The 19,664-nt window shown below is 37.9% G+C and overlaps 1 protein-coding gene across 6 annotated transcripts; it reads left to right on the top strand.

Annotated features, from left to right (window-relative positions):
* The first annotated feature begins 1,761 nt into the window (after positions 1-1,761).
* ZSCAN26 (zinc finger and SCAN domain containing 26) lies at positions 1,762-13,546 on the top strand. Of its 6 annotated transcripts, XM_037844893.1 has the most exons (5): positions 1,773-1,932; positions 7,091-7,171; positions 7,259-7,576; positions 7,863-7,980; positions 10,794-13,546. In XM_037844893.1, exons 2-5 carry the CDS (start codon positions 7,157-7,159, stop codon positions 11,693-11,695), a joined length of 1,353 nt encoding a protein of 450 aa, XP_037700821.1. In that variant the 5' UTR covers positions 1,773-1,932; positions 7,091-7,156; the 3' UTR covers positions 11,696-13,546. The 6 variants fall into 6 exon arrangements, with proteins under 6 accessions (XP_037700819.1, XP_037700821.1, XP_037700822.1 ...); XM_037844891.1 differs by having other exon boundaries at positions 1,762-1,876; positions 7,091-7,576; XM_037844894.1 differs by having other exon boundaries at positions 7,091-7,486.
* The last annotated feature ends 6,118 nt before the right edge of the window (positions 13,547-19,664 follow it).

Below are 19,664 nucleotides of genomic sequence, written 5' to 3'. Positions count from 1 at the left end.
CTCAAATTTGAAAATTAATTTGGATTATTAGCAATATGTAGTCTGTCCTGGTAAAAATATCATTTTGTTTTATTCTCACCCTTTACCCCCTGTCCCTCCCAAAGATGCAGACTACTTAGAATAAAAATGTATACTTCGGATTAAAAAAAAAGAAACAAACCTCTTCTTTTTAAGCTATTTTAAGGATTTTTATTTTCAGGGGATATCTAGTGCAATGCCAATATTCTCAGCCCTGAAAACAGGAGTGACATTTAAGAAGCCAGCCATGGTAGGAAGTCTGAAAGGTGGAGTAAATGAATTAGAATATATTTACTTCCTTCTAAAATTAAATTTTCTTTGTTTATCCTTTATATAATTTTTGAAGAAAAATATATAAACCCTTCTTTAGAGATAAAAATATAAAATCAGATATATGACTTTTCCCTTCAAGAAAGAAATAAACTTCTAATTATAAAATATTTTGTACTGACTGGAATTGTTAGCCTAAGAAAAGTTTTAAAGTAAACATATTTAACTTTTACTTTGAATATATATTTTCAAGCTTCTGACACCCAAGAAAAAAAAGATAACTCTCTTTGTGATAATGAAACTGGTTGATTTTTCTTTTCTATTATAATTTCAATGAAACACTGGGGGAATTACATATGCCATAAAATAATGGTTAGTATAATAAATGATGTTTTAAAACTTGTATCAACAGATTAAACAGAAAAGTTGTCCAAATTTTTTTTGTTACTTAAACCTTTCTTTTTTTAAATTCAATTTTATTGAGGTATATTCACATCCATGCAGTTATAAAAAGCGTACATTCAATTGTTCACAGCACCATTATATAGTAGTGCATTCATTAGCAAAATTAATTTTTGAATATTTTCATTACCACACACACACACAAATAATAAGAATAAAAATTGAAGTGAAAAAGAACAATTAAAGTAAAAAAGAATACTGGGTGCCTTTTTTTTTTTTTTTTTTTGCCCCTATTTTTCTACTCATCCATCCATACACCGGACAAAGGGGATTGTAGTCCATATGGCCTTCCCAATCACATTGTCACCCTCTCTTAAGCTACATTTTTATACAATTGTCCTCAAGATTCAAGGGTTCTCCATTGTAGTTTGATAGTTTCAGGTATTTACTGCTAGCTATTCCATTCATTAGAAACTAAAAAGGTTGTCTATATTGTGCCTTAGAGTGCCCACCAGAGTGGTCTCTCGGCTCCTTTTGGAATCTCTCTGCCACTGAAACTTATTTCATTTCTTTTCACATCCCCCTTTTGGTGAAGATGTTCTCCATCCCACGATGCCGGGTCTAGATTCCTCCCCGGGAGTCATATTCCAAGCTGCCAGGGAGATTTACTCCCCTGGGTGTCAGATCCCACGTGTGGTGGGGGGCGTTACTTAAACCTTTGGATCCAAACATATGTCTGTTGTTCAATTTACTTTTCAAAATACTTTGACACATTTTTGCCACTATTGCGTTGTTTAATGACTTTTAATTGGGGATTAATGGTAAAGTGTGTGTGTTTTATTTATGAATGTGATGAAAGTGGAAATGCTGGCTCTCTGTGATGACACTGAACCGAGCTGGCCTGTTTTTACATGAACAAAGTGAACTTCGGCATTAAAATTTAAAAACGTAAGCTCACACCCGCACACCCCACCCAAGCCGCAGCTTTCTGCAGTCTGAAGCAGCAACCATAGAGCCCAGTCCTCCTTTGTTCCTAGAGAGGAAATAAATGTGCGCCCGAGAACGAGACCTAGCAGTCGGCTCCTAGCTGAGACCGTGTTTAAAATCGTTTGGCCCCTCCTGTGGGCCCTTGGTCGGGTGCGTGGATTGGGCTCGCGGCTGAAGAAGACTTGCCGCCAAGTGGCAGGTCACTGCCAGCGGGTGCAGAGAACCTTTCCCCGAGACAGTGGCCGTCCGGATTGGGTAGGGGGGCGGGGGCGGGGCCAGGGCAGGAATTGTCGGTCCTGGGGCCTATGAAAGCAGTGAAATTGTTAGTCTATTAACCGGGTTAACGCAGACTACCCTCTGCTGCGTATTTTTCATCCATTGAACGAAATTTTAAATAGGTATTTAAGGTAAGTCTCAATGAGAAGTTAATACCTGAGCAGAAATCTAAAAGAGGTGAAAAGATCTATGTGGCTTTTCGGGGCACAAGCTTTGTAGGCAGAGGGAACAACAAGTGCAAAGAACTTAAGGTGGGAACTTGCTTGGCATATTCGAGGATCAGAGATTCCAGAGTAGTTGGAGTGGAGTGAGTAAGGGTGAAATTTGTAAGGGATATCGGAGAGCTTGGGATGGGATGGGGAGGCAGGTACAATAAGTGGGAGTTGTATTGTACAAGCAATTTGGCCTTGGAGTGGAAAGAGTCATGGGGTGGGGATGGGGGTGTTGAGCATAGGTAAAGCATGTAACTTATGTTGTAAAGCCTACCTAGTGGGAACTTACAATGAGAGTCAACTGTAGGGGAGCAAGAACGGAATCAGGGAAATTAGGAAACTGTTGCAAGTAATTCAAATGGGAGATAAGGATGTCGTGGGCCAGTATTATGATAGGAGTGGTTAGAATTAGTCAGATTATTGATCTGCTTTGAGACTACAACGGATGGGGTTTGCTGTTGGATCGGATGTGGCATGTGAGAGTAAGAGAGAAGGCAAAGATGAATCCAAGGTTTTTGGCCTGTGGAGGGAAGAGATATTGGAGGAAGGCTCTGAGATTCAGCTTTGGGACCTTGTGTATCCATGTCTCTCAGTTTCCTTCTCTGCACTATAGTATCTTCTTCATAGGATTGTGTGAGGATTAAACTAATGTATATAACATTATTATGCTGAGATATGAAGTATTATTATTTTCATTATTATGCTGAGATATGAAGTATGAGTGGGCATTAACACAAGAAGAAGAAGGAGGGTTGAAGAGTTGAAGAGAATTCCAGGCAAAAGGAGTAAGACATGGAAGGACCCAGGAGCAAGAAAGAGTATTAAAAATTTGAGAAAATGAGAGTAGTTCATTTGAACATAAGAAATTTTTAAACCACATTAAGTGGTTTGAACTTATCCTGAAAATAATGGCAAGTCATTAAATGTAATCCACAGAGACATGATCATATTTCCTCTTTAAAAATATCACTGTCTGCAACGTGGAAAATAGATTGGTGAGTCAGAAAGACCAATTGCAGTAGGAGAATATGGTTGCAAAGGGGATGATGAAAAGTGGTTGGATTTGAGACATATTTAGGCAGCAGCATCAACAGAACTTGACTGATGAGGTGCACAAGATAAGAAAGGAGAGGGAAAGGGTCAATTTTCTGACTCAGAAAACTGGGTCAGTGGCGGTCTCCCCAAAAACAATTTACCATATTACTTATTTTATATTGTGTTTGGTACATTTAATCACATAGAAATGAGCCACCCCTAATTCAACATCATACGCTTTATGAACATTTATTTTCTGGCTAATAACTATCACTTTCTTGGACTTTTTTTTACTTCTATTAAGAATAGTAGGGTTTGTCTTTTTCATAAGTCCATGTTTGACAAAGAAAAAAATTATCAGCTGATGAGTATTACTATGAACAGGTTCAGGAATACAAACAGCAAGATGTATTGGACTCCATTCAGGCATAGTCACTAATTGAGTGAATCTATCTCCACCACCACCATCCCCCCCCCCCCCAAAACACATGCAAATGCACACTGATTCGAAGGCATGTATCAGCAGTTGGCAGAATGTTATTTCCTTGGCCCTTACAGTCATTTGAGTAATTATAATAAAAAATGCTAAATCCTCACATACCCAGGGCCTGCTCCAAGGGATGATGGTGGTACCATTTTCTGAGTTCATTTTTGTTATGTTGGGTTTGAGAGGCTTCTATAGGATGTCCAGGTACCAGATACCTAGAAGAAAATACATGTCTGGGTATTTTTGAGAGATCTGGGCTGAAGGAAACCATCAGAATAAAGAGAGTAATTGAAGTCACAAACATACTTACCCCCTACTTTACCTTTTCCTCGCTTCCAGCCCATCTCTCTCCTTCCATTCGTTACTTCTCAAAAAGAGTAATTTTTGCTCACTCTCCTTTTTTCATTTCCCTATGTGAAATTGACTTCTCCCCATTCCTCTACTGAAATTGCTCAATGACCTCTCATTGGTGACCTCTATGATTTTAAATCAAGTGGATATGTCATGTTTTACTTTTAATTCACCTTCCTGTAGCATTTGCCATTCTTGAGCACCGCCTTCTTATAAATCAATGAATTCCTATTCTTCACAATTATTATTTCATTTACCTTAAAAACATCTCTGTGAATGAGTGAAAACTAATGTAAACTATGACTGTAGTTAATAATATAATGATAATAATGTGTCAGTTGTAACAGATACCACACTAATGCAAAATGTTAATAATAGGGATAACTGTGGGGGTTGGGGCAGATAAGGGAACTCTGTATTTTCTGCATGATTTTTCTGTACAACTGCTCTAATAAATAAAAAAAAAAAACTATTTGTGGATGGCAAAGAAAAATAATCTAAAATCTCTGTGAATTAGGTGTTATCATCATTTTACAAATGAGTAAACTAAGGCTCCAAAAGGATAAGTAACTTGTCCCAGGCCACACAGCTTGTGAGAGACCTGGTTTGGAACCCAGGCCTGTATGAAGCAGGGGCTCTTTCTACCACTCCACACTTACAGAAATAGACCTCCTTGGCCTTCTAGATACTACTGTCTTTGTTCTTCTCGTTCATCTTCAGTCTCTCCTTCCTACTTCTCTTCCTTATCTGTAGGTGTTTCCCAGGGTTCTAGCCCCACATAGCCTTTCCCAGCCATAACTACTCACCTTAATCTGCCAGAGTTTGTAACAGCTCTATGCTCAGACCATTCTCTGTGTCTGCAAAACCCTTTCACCATTTTTTTTTTTTTTTTTTTTTTTTTGTCTAACTTTCACTTGTCGTTTAAGACTCAGAAGGACTCACCTCCAGGAAGACTTTTCAGAACTGCTGTTGGGAATTAGGTTCCTCACCTCTGTGCCTGCTAGCATCCTGTGCATACCTTCATTTGTACAGCTCAGTACACGGAATTGCAATTCCTTATTACCTGAGGTGTTTTGTGAAGCAAAGAACTATTAGAGGCCAGGGAATTGTCTTTCATCTCTGTATCCCCAGCATCTAAGAGATTCTGGTAGACTGTAGACAGTCTATAAATGAGATGAGTTATGCAGATCCTTGCATTCTTTTGGTTAATTCTAATGATTAGCTTTAATTAATATATAAGTAGTTATACAGTCAGTCATTATTATTTGCAGATTCCATATTTGTGAATTCACCTACTTGCTAAAATTTATTTGTACCCCCCAAATCAATATTCACTGTGCTTTTGCAATCATTTGTGGACATGTATAGAGAGTGAAAAATTTGAGTCACCCTGTGCACACATTCCCAGCTGAGGTCAAACAAGGTGAGGCTTTCCTTGTTTCAGTTCTCATCCTATAAACATTTTTGTAGTGTATTTAGTACCACATTTTTTTTTGTATTTTTGTGCTTTTTGTTGGTGATTTCGCTGTTTAGAATGGCCCTGAGTGTAGTGCTAAAGTGCTGTCTCGTGTCCCTAACCACAAGGAGGCTGTGATGTGCCTTACATAAAAAATACATGTGTTGTATGAGCTTTGTTAGTGCATGAATTATAGTGCTATTGGCCATGGGTTCAGTGTGAGTGAATGAACAATATATATCAAATAAGATGTCTTTAAATAGAAATATGCATAAAACATGATTATGTATTGATTGGTTGATGAAAATATTGTAACCAGAGGCTCACAGGAACTCAACTCTGGATTTCCCCATAGGAGAAATGGTTCAGTTTTAACTAATTCAGTGTTCACAGCAACTTTATAGAATATAGATACTGCAAATAATGAGAATTGACCATATTTATTTTGTGTCTTTGGGTCTTTTTACAATTTTTTGAGAATTTTCAAATCTACAGATAAGTTGAAATACTAAAATTAATACGTACATACCCCTCATTTAGCAGCAATTGTTAATTTCCTGCTGTGTTTGGGCACTCTCCACATATACCCACCCACACTTTTTTTTTTCTGAAACATATGAAGATAAGTTTTAGCATGCATCTTCCAAGAATAAGAATATTCTCATATTTACTATAAAACTATTATCCCGGAGAAAATTCTATACCAGGGGTCCACAAACTTTTTATCTTAAAGACCAGATAGTAAATTTTGGGGGATTTGCATGACCCGGGATTTCTGTGCACCTACTTAACTTTGCCATTGCAGTGTAAAAACAGACATAGACAGTATATAACAAATGGATGTATCTGTGCTTTAGTAAAACTTCATGCATAAAAACAGGCTTTGGGCTATATTTAGTCTGCTGGGCCATAGTTTGCCTATCCCAAATCATTCATATTCAGATTTCCCTATTTCATCAAAAAAATTATTTCCCACACTGCATTTAGTTGTCTCTCTAATTCTAGAACAGTGCCCTCTCCACACCTTCTCTTTATTTTTGTGAAATTATTGGTTTTGAAGAGTCCATGCCTCTTGTAGAATGAGCTGCATTCTGGATTTATTCAAAAGCTTCCTCATTATTAGATTCATGTTGAGCATTTTTCGTAAAAATGCTACATAGGTGACGAGGCACATGATGTCCGGTTGTCTAAGTTTGATCATTTGACTAAGTTTATGACTGCCAGATAATTCCATTTTTTCCTTTTGTAGCTAGTAAGAAATCAGTGTGGTAATTGATAATGCAAAACTGTCCTGTACCCCCATTTCTTTTGCCCAGTGTTTTTTGCAATCATTTGTGGTACTTGACTGGATCATTTATTTCATCGATGGCTACAAAATGGTGATTTTGTAAATCTATTATTTCTTCTGCATTAGCTGGCAACAGTCTTCTGTAAAAAAGAAGTTTATCATTTTGAATGTACCTTTTTTAGGAATGGTTGTTTAGAAGAGAAAAAAAGGAATAGTAGGTATTGGGAATGAATAAACCCAGGAAAGGAGTGTTGCTATTGTTATTACTATTATTACTGTTTCGGTAACTCTTGTTATTATATGTTTAGGAATATCCCTGAGGAGACAGTCCAAAGAAAGTTCTGTAAAACAGAGAGAGCTGTCTAAAGCTGGAGATGGCGACAGTATTGGTGAGTGCTCATTCCCTGGCTCCCCTGAATCTGAAGAAGGAGGGGCTTCAGGTAGTGAGGGAGGATCACTACTCTCCTTGGGAACAGGAATTCAAGCTGCAAAGAAAAAGCAGAGACCTTGGACAGGAGATGCTATGCAAACAATTCAGGCAGTTACGCTATGATGAGACCACAGGACCTGAAGAGGCACTGAACCAGCTCTGGGAGCTCTGCCATCAGTGGCTGCCGCCCGAGATCCACACCAAGGAGCAAATTCTGGAGTTGCTGGTGCTGGAGCAGTTCCTGATCATCCTACCTGAGGAACTCCAGGCCCAGGTGCGAGAGCATCACCCAGAGAGCAGGGAGGATGTAGTCATTGTACTGAAAGATTTGGAACCAGAGCTTGGAGAAGCAGGACAACAGGTGGTAAGGGTCAGGTTTGCTATTTCACATAAAAGCAGGGAGACCTCTGGCCAGTGGGAACAGAATTGCTGAACTTCGGTGCAGTTTCTTTCCAGTCTGGCTGTTCATTTCTGTGGGTCTCACCTCAACCTTATCTGTTCTCTGCTGAGAGGAAACTGAATGAGTTCCAGATTCATCATCCCCTTTTGTTTGCCCCTCTAGGGTTTCTCTTTGTTCTCTTTTCTAACATTGAAGTGTTTTCCTGAAAAGCAGTTCCCTCCTAAGCCCTCCTGTACCTAATTGTCCCTAGGACCCAGACCAGGCAAAGAAACAGAAAGTGCTTGTGGAGGAAATGGCCTCTGTGAAAGCAGTTCAGGAGCAGCAGGTCCAGCCCAAATGCGAAGTCCCAAAGCCTGAGAAAGAGAAGGGTAAGAAATAGCTGCTTCTGCTGTGTGAGATGTGGTGGCTGGTGCATTTCCCTCTTGAGGCCCTACTGAGCACCCTTGATGTTTTATTTTTTGTTTGTTTGTTTTTGTTTGGAATCAGGTATATTGAGATATAATTTATATACAGTAAAGTTAAACCTTTCTAAGTGTACATGTCCATGAGTTTTCACAAATGTGAAATGATTAGAGTCATGTAATCATTACCACAATCAAGATATAACTCTCACCCCAAGCATTTCTTTTGTACCGTTCCCTTGGAGTTTTTATTCAACTAAAAGCAAAGCCTTCTCCTATCTGGACCATCACCTTGTTCTTCTCCCCTTTAATGTAGAGATGAATTATTTTTAAAGTAGTGCCAATTTCTCACAGAAGGCAAACAATCCCAGCAACAGGTTAGATTACATGTTTTTTTTTCTTATCTCCTTAAAATTATTGTGTCTGTTGTCTTTTATTTCTAAATGTCAGCTGGATTTTTTTCTTCTATATTATATTTTCTTTGGCCTGAAATTCCTCTATCCAATTTCTGTTACTTAAATTTTTCTTTTTCTCCTTCTACTCTAATACGGACTTGCTTCTTTTTGTTTGTTTGTTTGTTTTGGTGTCATCTTAGTACTCCCATTTACGTTAAACTTAACCTCCTGTTCATTCTCCGTAATTTAAACAAAAATTCAGTAATGTCACTCCTGTGTTTAAAATCCTTCAGTGAGCTGGGTAATGTTATTTTCTTTACTTTCTTTGGGTGCTTGAAAAGTTCTATAATAGAAAGTAAAAAACACCACCTTCAGAGATTTCCCATTGCCATTAACAAAGACCTCACATGGCATGTGCCAGTATCAGCTGACTAGTCAGTCTCAGGTTCATTAGGGCGAACAATTTGTCAAGACTTATATCCTGGGAAACCCCTCAGTTCCAGGACATCAGTTAGTCACCCTGTTTCCCACCTGTTCAAACTGTGTTCCCATAATGCTAAGCTACATTCCATTTCCCATTTGTTCCCTGTTTCTCTCTTCTGAGTCTCTACCACCTTGTTTCTTCTGTCTGGAATACTTTTTCCTCACTCTCCCTAATTCCCACTCATCCTTCAGGACCTATCTTTGGTAGCACTTCCTCTATCTTTCCCTAAGATCCTCAAGTCTGGGTTAGTTTCCCCACCTAATGTTCCAAGACCCCCAAGCTTTGTTCTAACATAGAACTGATCACATTATATTATAGTTGCTGGTTTGCTTTTTCTCCCACTAGACTTTACTTCCCCTTTTCTCCCAGCAGGGAATGTTTTGTTTCCTGAGTCAGGACATCCCTGACCTAGAGTAGACACTCAGTAAATGTCCATTTGATGAATGGTTGATATTCTGTCTAAAGTTGTTCATTATCTACTAGCTACTTTCCTGTTCAATTTCCATGTCTGCTTCAAAGGTTACTTTCTTCTGGGAGTCTTCTGAGTAAAGTAGTTGAAAGAGAAGGGCCTACCTTTTCTGAATAATTTTGCAGAAATGAATTTATACCATGTAACCAATGATGGATATATATTTTAAATATGAAAAGTGAATGTGATGACAGTATATTCTTGAAAATATTCCTCTTTTGGATCTGTTGAAAACGGTATTTTATGTTCAAAGTTCAGTTTGTTTTTTAGTTTCAGGGCTCCACTCCCCTTTTTGTTTTACATGTCATTGCTGGAAAAGAATCTCTCTTATTCCCTCTCCCTTAACTCTCATACCTCCCTCATGAAGCTACTTCATTCTCTTGCAAAGGACCTTTGTACACAGTGCATTGTTTACATTGTTTAATTGCCCCCACTCTGGGCCCCATCTACTATAAACCTCTCTTCTTTTTAGTTATCTGCTGACTTACCTTCATTCATTTGCTATTAGTTCTACTTAGGTCTCCCTCTTTAATTTTCTCTATCCATATCCCCTTTCATTCTCTCATCCTAATGCATCCCCGTTCATGCCCCCTGACCTTAAGTCTTTTCCCATCTGCCCATCCCTCTTTCCCTTCTGCATGTATGTCTGAGCTTACATTTTTCTTCATCTTCATATAATGTCAAGCTTAGGACGTAGGCCATTTATTTAGCAGACATTTGCTTAGTATCTGTTATGTACCAGACACTGTGCTAGACAAAACAAAATCTGCTCTGCATGTACTTACAGTCTCTTATGGCATTGGGAAATGTGGGCATGACAGACATATGAACAAATATGAGCAAATTATTACAGCATTGTAATAAAATAGCTCTGTTGGACCCTGCAGAAAGCAGTTATTCTGTCCAAGGAAGTCAAGAGAAGCCAAGGCATTTTTATGAACTTCAGGTTACCCTCAAGGTCTTTTGGTCCAATAGTTTTCATTTATTGATGAGGACACTGATCCCAGAGGGGTTAAGTTACTTTTCTAAAATTGCACAACTGGTCAGTAACAAACTTAGCACCATGTCTACATTTCTTCATTTTCAGTTCAAGTGTTATCTCTCTGCCATCCCTTTCTTATGGGTCCCAGGCCTTACATGACCTAGCTTTTCTACTCTCCCTGTGAAAAACCATTTTCAAGAATGTACAGCCATGCCCTTTAAGATAGTTTGCTTGCTTGCTAGCTTCTGTGTATGTGTGCATGCATGTATCACATGATAAAAGCAGCCTCTTAATAATTTCTTATGTATCATTTTCCATATGTATTTTTTACATACGCAAGCATACTTACTTTTCACCCAAGCTTGATTTAAATTTTTCCCTCCTAGTTGCAGATTCCTTTCCCCAAGCATAAAAAAACAAGTGATTGGTGGTATATATTTAATATTTCAGGTGAGGAGACAAGGACTGCGAATAGGAAGCTGGTTGTTGAGACATACTCTTGTGGATCAGTGGAATCATCTGGGAAATTATCTGAACCCATTGAAGCTCATTATGAGGATTCTAACTTGGAAAGACAACAGGCCAAGCCCAATGAGAAAACTGACTATAAATGTTTAGAATGTGGGGAGAGATTTATTCAGCACTCAGACCTGATTAAACATGAGGGTGTGCACATGGGAGAAAAGCTCTGTGAATCTGAAGTTTGTCAGAGTTCAAGTCATACTGGACATCAGAAAATTAGTTCTAGAGTGAAAGGTCATCAGTGTCACGAGTGTGGGAAAGCCTTTCAGAGGAGTTCACACCTTGTTAGACATCAGAAAATCCATCTTGGTGAGAAACCTTATCAGTGCAAGGAGTGTGGAAAAGTCTTTAGTCAGAATACTGGCCTTTTAGAACATCTCAGAATTCATTCTGGAGAGAAACCTTATCTATGTATCCATTGTGGAAAGAACTTTAGGCGCAGCTCTCACCTTAATCGACACCAAAGAATTCACAGTCAGGAGGAGCCCTGTGAGTGCAAGGAGTGTGGAAAAACTTTCAGTCAGGCCCTACTCCTCACTCACCATCAGAGAATCCACAGTCATGCGAAAAATCATCAGTGTAACGAGTGTGGGAAAGCCTTCAGTTTGACTTCAGACCTTATTCGACATCACAGGATTCACACTGGAGAAAAACCTTTCAAGTGTAATATATGCCAGAAAGCCTTCCGACTAAACTCACACCTCACTCAGCATGTGAGAATCCACAATGAAGAAAAACCCTATGAGTGTAATGAGTGTGGAGAAGCCTTTAGGCAGAGGTCAGGTCTTTTTCAACATCAAAGATATCACCACAAAGATAAATTGGCTTGATGAAACATCCTGTTTCTGTGGAACGCCAGAGAGGTTACCTTGGCAAGCAAACAGTACTTTGGGAAAAGTCACTCTGGTCAAATCTGGTATCAGAGACATCTTGGGATCCAAGTTGGAGGCTGTCTGCTTCCATTCCTTCTCTTTTTTGTTTTCCTTAGAGTCAGCTTTGGACAACAATAATTTGGTCCTAGGTGGTACTATGGGACCAAAGGTAAACAGCATTCTTTACTGCAGGACTTCTCAGAGACTTTAATGTGATAAATAAGTACTATAAATCTCCAAATAGTAGAGAGCTAGCCTCATGATCGAGTAAGGGCTTTGAAATCAGCAGTGAATCAAGTGTCCACAGATTTACAGGTTTAAGCAGAACAAGGGCAGATTGATATTTTTGTGTATGCTATAGCAATAGACTTCTGTAAAATAAAACTAGGAATGTTTGGAAACATATCACTCAAAGGTGTGTTAAAGTACAGCTCAGTGGTGACCATACTTCCCCACTGGCATTGTCCCCACCCATCCCCACCCCAATCAGTGAAAATATTTTGGAAAGTAAACATAATCTGTTGCTGGTTCACTATAGAACTTGCCCTCAGTGTTAGTTTCATGCAATTTTACTGTTTTCCACCCCCATCCCTGCAACATTACTTCACTGATTCAGGTTATAAATCAGGTTTTTACTGAGACTATGGAAGAGAGTTTATGAGTCATTTGAGTAAGTTGTGTTGAATTAACCCAAGTAGCAGCTGTCTAACTCGATAAACCCAGTGCCAGAATAGTGGCTAGTGCATCAACGCTATTTAATAAATATCCGGTGAAAGAAATTGTTCTTGTTTTCCTTTAATATTTATGATGTAATTTTAAATGTTACTTGTTCTGGAACTCTTTAAAAATTAAGACAAACTGGAGATCATCACCTTTGTATTATGAATTCTAAACTGTCATGATAATGATGAAAATTAAGCTTGGGGGACTCCACAAAAGAACATAGTACCAGGATGGTAAACATTACTTACTGAGTGGTAGTGGCTGTGTAGGGTACTTCTGTCTGGAGAAGACATCTTAGTCTGCCGTGGGTGTGGGTAGATTGGTGAGCCCTCATGTGTTGAACAGGACTAGGTGCGTAGGGTGAGATCTGGGAGGGTCTCAAATATAAGCTTCCTTGTGCTTTCCATGTGGAGTCAGGATGTGTCGCCCAGCACAGAGATACAACTCTGTAGTGGAAGCTCAGTAGAGCTTTCAGTGTCCCAAGTTTATATGAGATCTAATTTCACAGGCATGATTGGTGGAATCAGTGCCCACGTGGTTGAGATCAATCTGCAGCCTTGCCCCCTCCTCCCAGAGGACAGGAGGCGGGGCTGACAGGACTTTGTTCAAGCCCTCAACCTCCTAATCACATGGTTGGTCTTTCTGGTGGGGCCAGCCCCCATCCTAAGACAACAGGTGTGATTGGCCCCGCCCTGTCATTCTTATTAGCTTATGAACTATCAGGTATGGCCCTTGGGCCCACTATGAATAACAAAAGACATGGGAAATTCCAAAGATTTTCATTACCCTACAACCATTTTCTGGACAGTTACCAAATCTTTAGGAGAAGCAACTATAACCTTTTGAGACACTAAGGTGTTTCATGTGAAGTCAGTCATATCCCATTGCTAAGGAAGCCACACAGCTCTGTATCTTTCATTTTGCCTTTATGAGTAGAAGTAAGTTGATGTCAAGGATTTTTATTTTGAGGTCTGTGCTAAAGAGAGTACCTAAACATCGAGCTCCATGTCACAGTTTAAATCTATTTGATTCTGTTCAGTTTAAGAAAGAAAGTATATAGAATATTATTATTATTACTAAAAAGCAATAAAAATTAAAAGGTTCAAAGTGTCAAGAGTTATATACCCATGATGATTTTATAGTACAAATAATACAAACATTCTAAATTCATTAATACCTTAACCTAATTCTTCCTTACAGTTCCAAAGGAAATGGTATACTCACCATTACCTCAGGGCGGGGTGGGAGGGGTGGGGGGGTGATAGACCCATATCTACCTGGTCAGGAATGTTGAATAGAGACATATTTATATATTTAAATAACATGTTTTCCTTCTTTATTCCTGAAAATTACAGAAACATTGAACAAACAGCAAATACAACAGATCTCTCTTAAGGTTTTGCTTGCAGTATAAGAGATTACTCTAGACACCCTAAATAGTAAATTAAAAATACATCCAGAGGATAGGAATTTAGGAAGCATGAATAATATTGCAACAATATCTTTTACTGATCAGATATTTCTGGGTAGTATTCTGTAACACTCAAATATAGAGTGGAATGGGAAGTTTCTCTGTCTCTATTTCTTACTTTCCTGTTTAAAAACTGATAAATTTATCTATAGCTTGCCACTATAAAAGTAGGTATGGACAAATACAAAAGGGAAGGAAAGTCATCCTTATTTCCACCTCTGAAAAATATTCACTATTAACACTGTGTGTGTGTGTGTGTGTATATACACATACATATTAATTATGATCAGTGGTATTGATAGTTTTGTTTTCTCAATTTTTAACATAATTGTATTGTCTGTGTTATGTCTGCATAAATTATTAATAAATTAACCTATATTTATTTATGATAGAAGTCCATATTGATTATAGAAAGCTTGAAAAATATAAAGAAAACAAATCACCCTGTTTTGTGGTGCAGATGTAACCTCTTAATATTATCTATTTCTACATACTGATCTTTTTTTTCCTATGCATAGAAACACACTTTACATTTCTCACTGAATTTTAATTATATCATGAACAGTTTTAATTTGTAGCTGACAAGACAATCAATTTGCCTATTTGCCCACCCCATTCTAGTCTACTCTCCTGCCGTAATCCTGAGTGGGCAGCCTGGCGTGTGACCCTTCCCCAACTATTGATGATAATAGCTAGACTTGGCCATTTAGATACCCCCAGGAATTTAAAATTGGTTCAGAGATTCTAGTTGGTCTTTCTTAGGCATTTGAACCAGAAAGTGATATAGAGCTGGAAACACCTTTTTTTTTTTTTTTTTTTTTTTTTTTACCATGTAAAAACTGAAAGAGAAACCAGCCCAGAAACAAAAGAATGAAAGCAGTTTCTGAAGCAGAGCCCCCATGAGGACCCAGAGAGGCTCAGAGATAACTACTTCAGCTTTCTGCTCCTGAGGCCCACCTACATGCTGGTCCTGGGAGTCTGTAGAATCTCCCAGTGTTGTTCTAATAAAGGTAACTCTCGCTTAATTAGTTTGACTGGATTTCTAAACCTGGCATGCAAAAACCTCACTTAAGACACCCAAATCATTAAAAATCTTCATGGAAAATAATTTTCAATATAAGCTGCATAATATGCCATGATAAGTAGTGTCCCTATTGTTAGTCATTTAGGTTATTTGAAGATCTATCACCAAAAACATTATTCCAGTGAACATCCTTGCACACATAATTTTACCCACTTGTACAGTTATTTTCCTTGATTAAGTCCCTATAACTAGAATCAGTGGGATAAAGAGTAGGCATATTTTCTAAGTTTTTTTGGTGCATTTGCTAGATTTCCCTTTAGAAAGGCTATACTGCCCACCTGTCAGCTATCTGTGAAGATTCCCATTTTTCCCACATAAACCCTGGGAATTATTTTTGTATATTTAACAATCTGATGTGTAGAAAATGGGTCTGCTTTTTAAAGGGGGTTTTAAAATATTTTTATTAGCAAAGTTAAGCATCTTGTTACCAAACTGGATTCACTACCTGGTACACTTATAAGCCAATCTATGTCACCAGGGTTTTAAAGAGAAAAAGTTTTATTACAGAGCATGCTGTGTAGGAAAACAGGGGGCAATAAGGCCAAATCTGTCTCTCTGAGTCAAGGATTTGGAGTTTTTATGGGGTTACACCAAGGAAGGTGGAGATAGTGACACTGACATATTGATTGATTGGTTATGGTTAATTGGAAGTGTGCAAGCAGGGGCCTGAAGACCGACAAGAGCTGGGGGTCAGCATTAGTTAATAGTTTACAAAATTAATAAGTCTAGGAAGTTCTTTGAAGAGCCAGGGTAAGCATTAGGTTACAGTTTACAGCAGTATTGTAATTAGCTAAATAACATGTCTAAGGTTCTTTGAAGAGCCTGGGTAAGCATTAGTTACAGTATACAGTAGTATTGTAAATAGTTTAATTAACATAAGATAAGTAAAGAGACTAAGCTGACAAGGGACTGACCAAAAAAGACCAGCTGGGGCAAATTAAGGGAGATAACATTAGTGTTGTGAAACAAGATAAGGGAGAGGAAGTAAACTAAAATTATATTTACAATTAAAGTCTTGTAAAGGGAAATGAGCTAATTGGCAACAGCAGTGGCTACAAGGTTACATCTTTACACATGTTAATTGGTCATTTATACTTCCGATTTTGTAGATAACCATGTTCACCTCCTGTTGATTTTTCTATTAGACTCTTCTTTTATTATTTTGAGGGTTTTCAGCTCAGACCTTTCTGACTGCTTCACGCTTAAAAGGGGTATAGACATGATGGGTAGAGGAATGGAACTGTTTTGCTTGCAATTAAAGATACTCACCAGTTCCTTGTTGTTCTTGGAGACGCTGGTATCTCTGAGTTTCAGGGCTTAATTGACAAAGGAACAATCTGGAGGCTTCAAGTCTCTGAGAAACAGTTAAAAAGTAAATTGAAGGTTATAAGTTTAAATAAAGGGAGTGGAATATACTTACAAGTGAATATAATTAGGCCACACTGGGGAAATAACTTTTTATAGATTCCCAGATAGACCCTTGGGTATTAATTTTATGTAGCATGTGGCTTGTTTATGGTGTCAGGATGTCCCTAGGATTTTCAGTAACATTGTAGCTTGGAGTTTTGCATACTGTTGCAGTCTACAATATCTGGCTGAGACCCGCATAAGAGTAGTCTCTAGAATGACTTTCTGATTCTATTTGAAATCTCTTAGCCATAGAAACTTTGTTTTATTTATTTTTCACCTTTTGATCAAGATTTTTCTCTGAAAGCATTGCTGATCGACATGTGGCATTAGTCCCTCAGTGCCAGGGGCCCATCCCTAGGACTCATATCTCACATAGGAGGGAAAGTAGTGAGTTTATTTGCTGAGTTTGGCTTAGAGAGAGGCCACATCTGAGCAACAAAGAAGTTTTTACTGGTTGACTCTTAGGCATTAATTACAATTAGGCTTGGCTTATTAGCATATTTCCTTTTATTAGGCAGGGTTTATATATTTCAGAGTTTATTTTCATAGGTCTCCCAGTTATAAGTTTATATTTAAGTTTTCTAAAAAGATTGGATCTAAGATTTAGACTTTGCAAAGTTCTTTGATTACAGTTTCAATAAACTGGGAATCCTTATTGCTTGAGAAACAGTAGGAATTTCCCCAAGTGAGGAAGTTTACTGTTCTATGCTTTCCTTCCTCAGTCCCTTGAGGGACTTTATAAATATTTTTCATTTCATGCTCAAAACAATCTGAAAAGTATCACGATATTTCATTAACTTGTACAGAATACTAAGATCTTATTTTTTATCCTAGGTTTTATGTCAAATGAAGTTGTTATGTTGTTTAAATAAACTGACTACACACATTAAATTAGTGTGCCAGAGAAAGTTTAAGTTTGGGGACAAAATAAGTTTCTCCTTTTTGGTCTTAATCAGAAATTAAAGTTCTAAAAAACAAACAATAATATTACCCTTTACCCTGTATTCTGATTCACTTTAGTTTTTACCAGATCAGCCCCATTTACATCTTTAATTGAAGTCTGATCCCTTTTTCAGCTTCATTAACGATTCTTGTATGGAGTTATCTTTTTAGAATTCATGCTATTTCTTCAGCACCTTCAGAGCTGGAGAACTCTGAGCCTCAGGTGTTACACAGACACTTAAAGTTCCAGGGAGCTACAAGGCTATACATGAAAGGAAAGCATCTCAGAATTTATAAATAACTAAATCCTAGGAATTAATGTGACTGCTGCAAGAGTTTACAATCTAGGCTCTAATTCCGTTATGAGCATTTTCTAAATGAAGCTATTTCCAGAAATAAAAGATATTTGACAATTAGCTTAATTGTGGTTATCAACTATAGACCATAGCAGAAGGTTTCTAGCCTTTACATTTTTACCAGGGTTATGTTAGTTAAGAAGTACAATATACTTACATACTTGCCATGCTTCTCTTTTAAAGTCTCTTGTTGAAGATGAAACTCTGACCTGTAGCTGACTGTATGCACTTTTAGAGTAGTAGAGTAAAATAATATAACTGACAAGAAAATTTGGTTGTTTCTATAATATGTAACATATTTAAAATGAGTAAAATCATGACAAACAACACTATACTATTGTCAAATATCATGCAGAACAGTATCAGGACATAAAATGGACAATGAGAATATTAAGTCTTTAAGAATTTTATATAATCTTTCTATATTTATAAGGACATTTTTTCATCAATATAAATTCAACTATCAGAAGGTTAGAAAATGTGTTATGATTTGATAACATTTCCCATGCAATTCATAACATACTAAATGAACCTAACCATTCCTAGCACCTCTTTTTACTTTGAAAGAACAAATCTTTTGCAACAGTTTGAAATAAAAATGGTATCTGTTCCAGTTTGCTAATGCTGCTGGAATGCAAAACACCAGAAATGGACTGGCTTTTATACAGGGGGTTTATTTGGTTACAGTTATAGTCTTAAGGCCATAAAGCATCCAGCAATAAAGGGTACCTTCACTGGAGAAAGGCCATTGGCATCTGGAAAAGCTCTGTTAGCTGGGAAGGCATGTGGCTGGTGTCTGTTTGCTCCCAGGTTGCATTTCAAAATGGCGTTCTCCAAAATGTCTGCATCAGCTTCCAATGGCCATCTTCAAAATGTCTGTCTCAGCTATAGCTAGCTATGAGCTCCTTCTGTCTGAGCTTTTATAGAACTCCAGTAAACTAATCAAGGTCCACACTGAATGGGCATGGCCACACCCCTATGGAAATACTGAACCAATAGGTTCCAACTTAATCCACACTAAAAAATATGTCTGCCCCCACAAGATTGCATTAAAGAATATGGCTTTTTCTGGGGGACACAATACATACAAACCGGCACAGTATCCTTTAAAGTTTGATTTAAAATATCAAAAGTTGTCAGGTTTGTGGCCCTCTCTCTCTCTCTAAGCCCATGTGGCAGGTGAACTCACTGCCCTCCCCCGTACATGGGACATGACTTCCACAGGGCTGGAAATCTCCCTGGCAACATAGGACATGACCCCTGGGGATGAGCCTGGACCTGGCATCATGGGATTGAGAAAATCATGACCAAAAGGGGGAAGTGAAATGAAACAAAATAAAGTTTCAGTGGCTGAGAGATTTCAAACAGAGTCAAGAGGTCACTCTGGAGTGCATTCTTATGCACTATATTGATATCCCTCTTTACTTTGTAGTGTATTGGAATAGCTAAAAGGAAATACCTGAAACTGTCAAACTGCAACCCAGTAGCCTTGACTCTTGAAGGCAACTGCATAACTACATAGCTTACATGGTGTGACTGTGTGATTGTGAAACCTGGTGGCTCACACTCCCTTTATCCAGTGTATGGACAGATGAATTAAAAAATGGGGACAAAAACTAAATGAAAAATAGGGTGGAAGAGGGGAATGGAATGCTTTAAGTGTTCTTTTTTATTTCGATTTTTATTTCTTTTGGAATGAGGGAAATATTCAAAAATTGATTCTCGTGATGAAAGCACAACTATATGATGGTACTGTGAATAACTGATTGTACACTGTGGATGATTGTAGAGTATGTGAATATATCTCAATAAAACTATTAAAAAATCCATGGAAGTACACTACACAATGAACTCTAAGTTAAACCATGGACTTTAATTCATAATAAAATTATAAAAATGTGCTATTATTGATTGTAACAAATGGCCCACACCAATGCAAGT

This window comes from Choloepus didactylus, chromosome 7 (genome assembly GCF_015220235.1).
Source record: "Choloepus didactylus isolate mChoDid1 chromosome 7, mChoDid1.pri, whole genome shotgun sequence".
Lineage (NCBI taxonomy): Eukaryota > Metazoa > Chordata > Mammalia > Pilosa > Megalonychidae > Choloepus > Choloepus didactylus.
The sequence above is the reverse complement of the archived record's forward strand: the minus strand, read 5'-3'. Positions and strand labels throughout refer to the sequence as shown.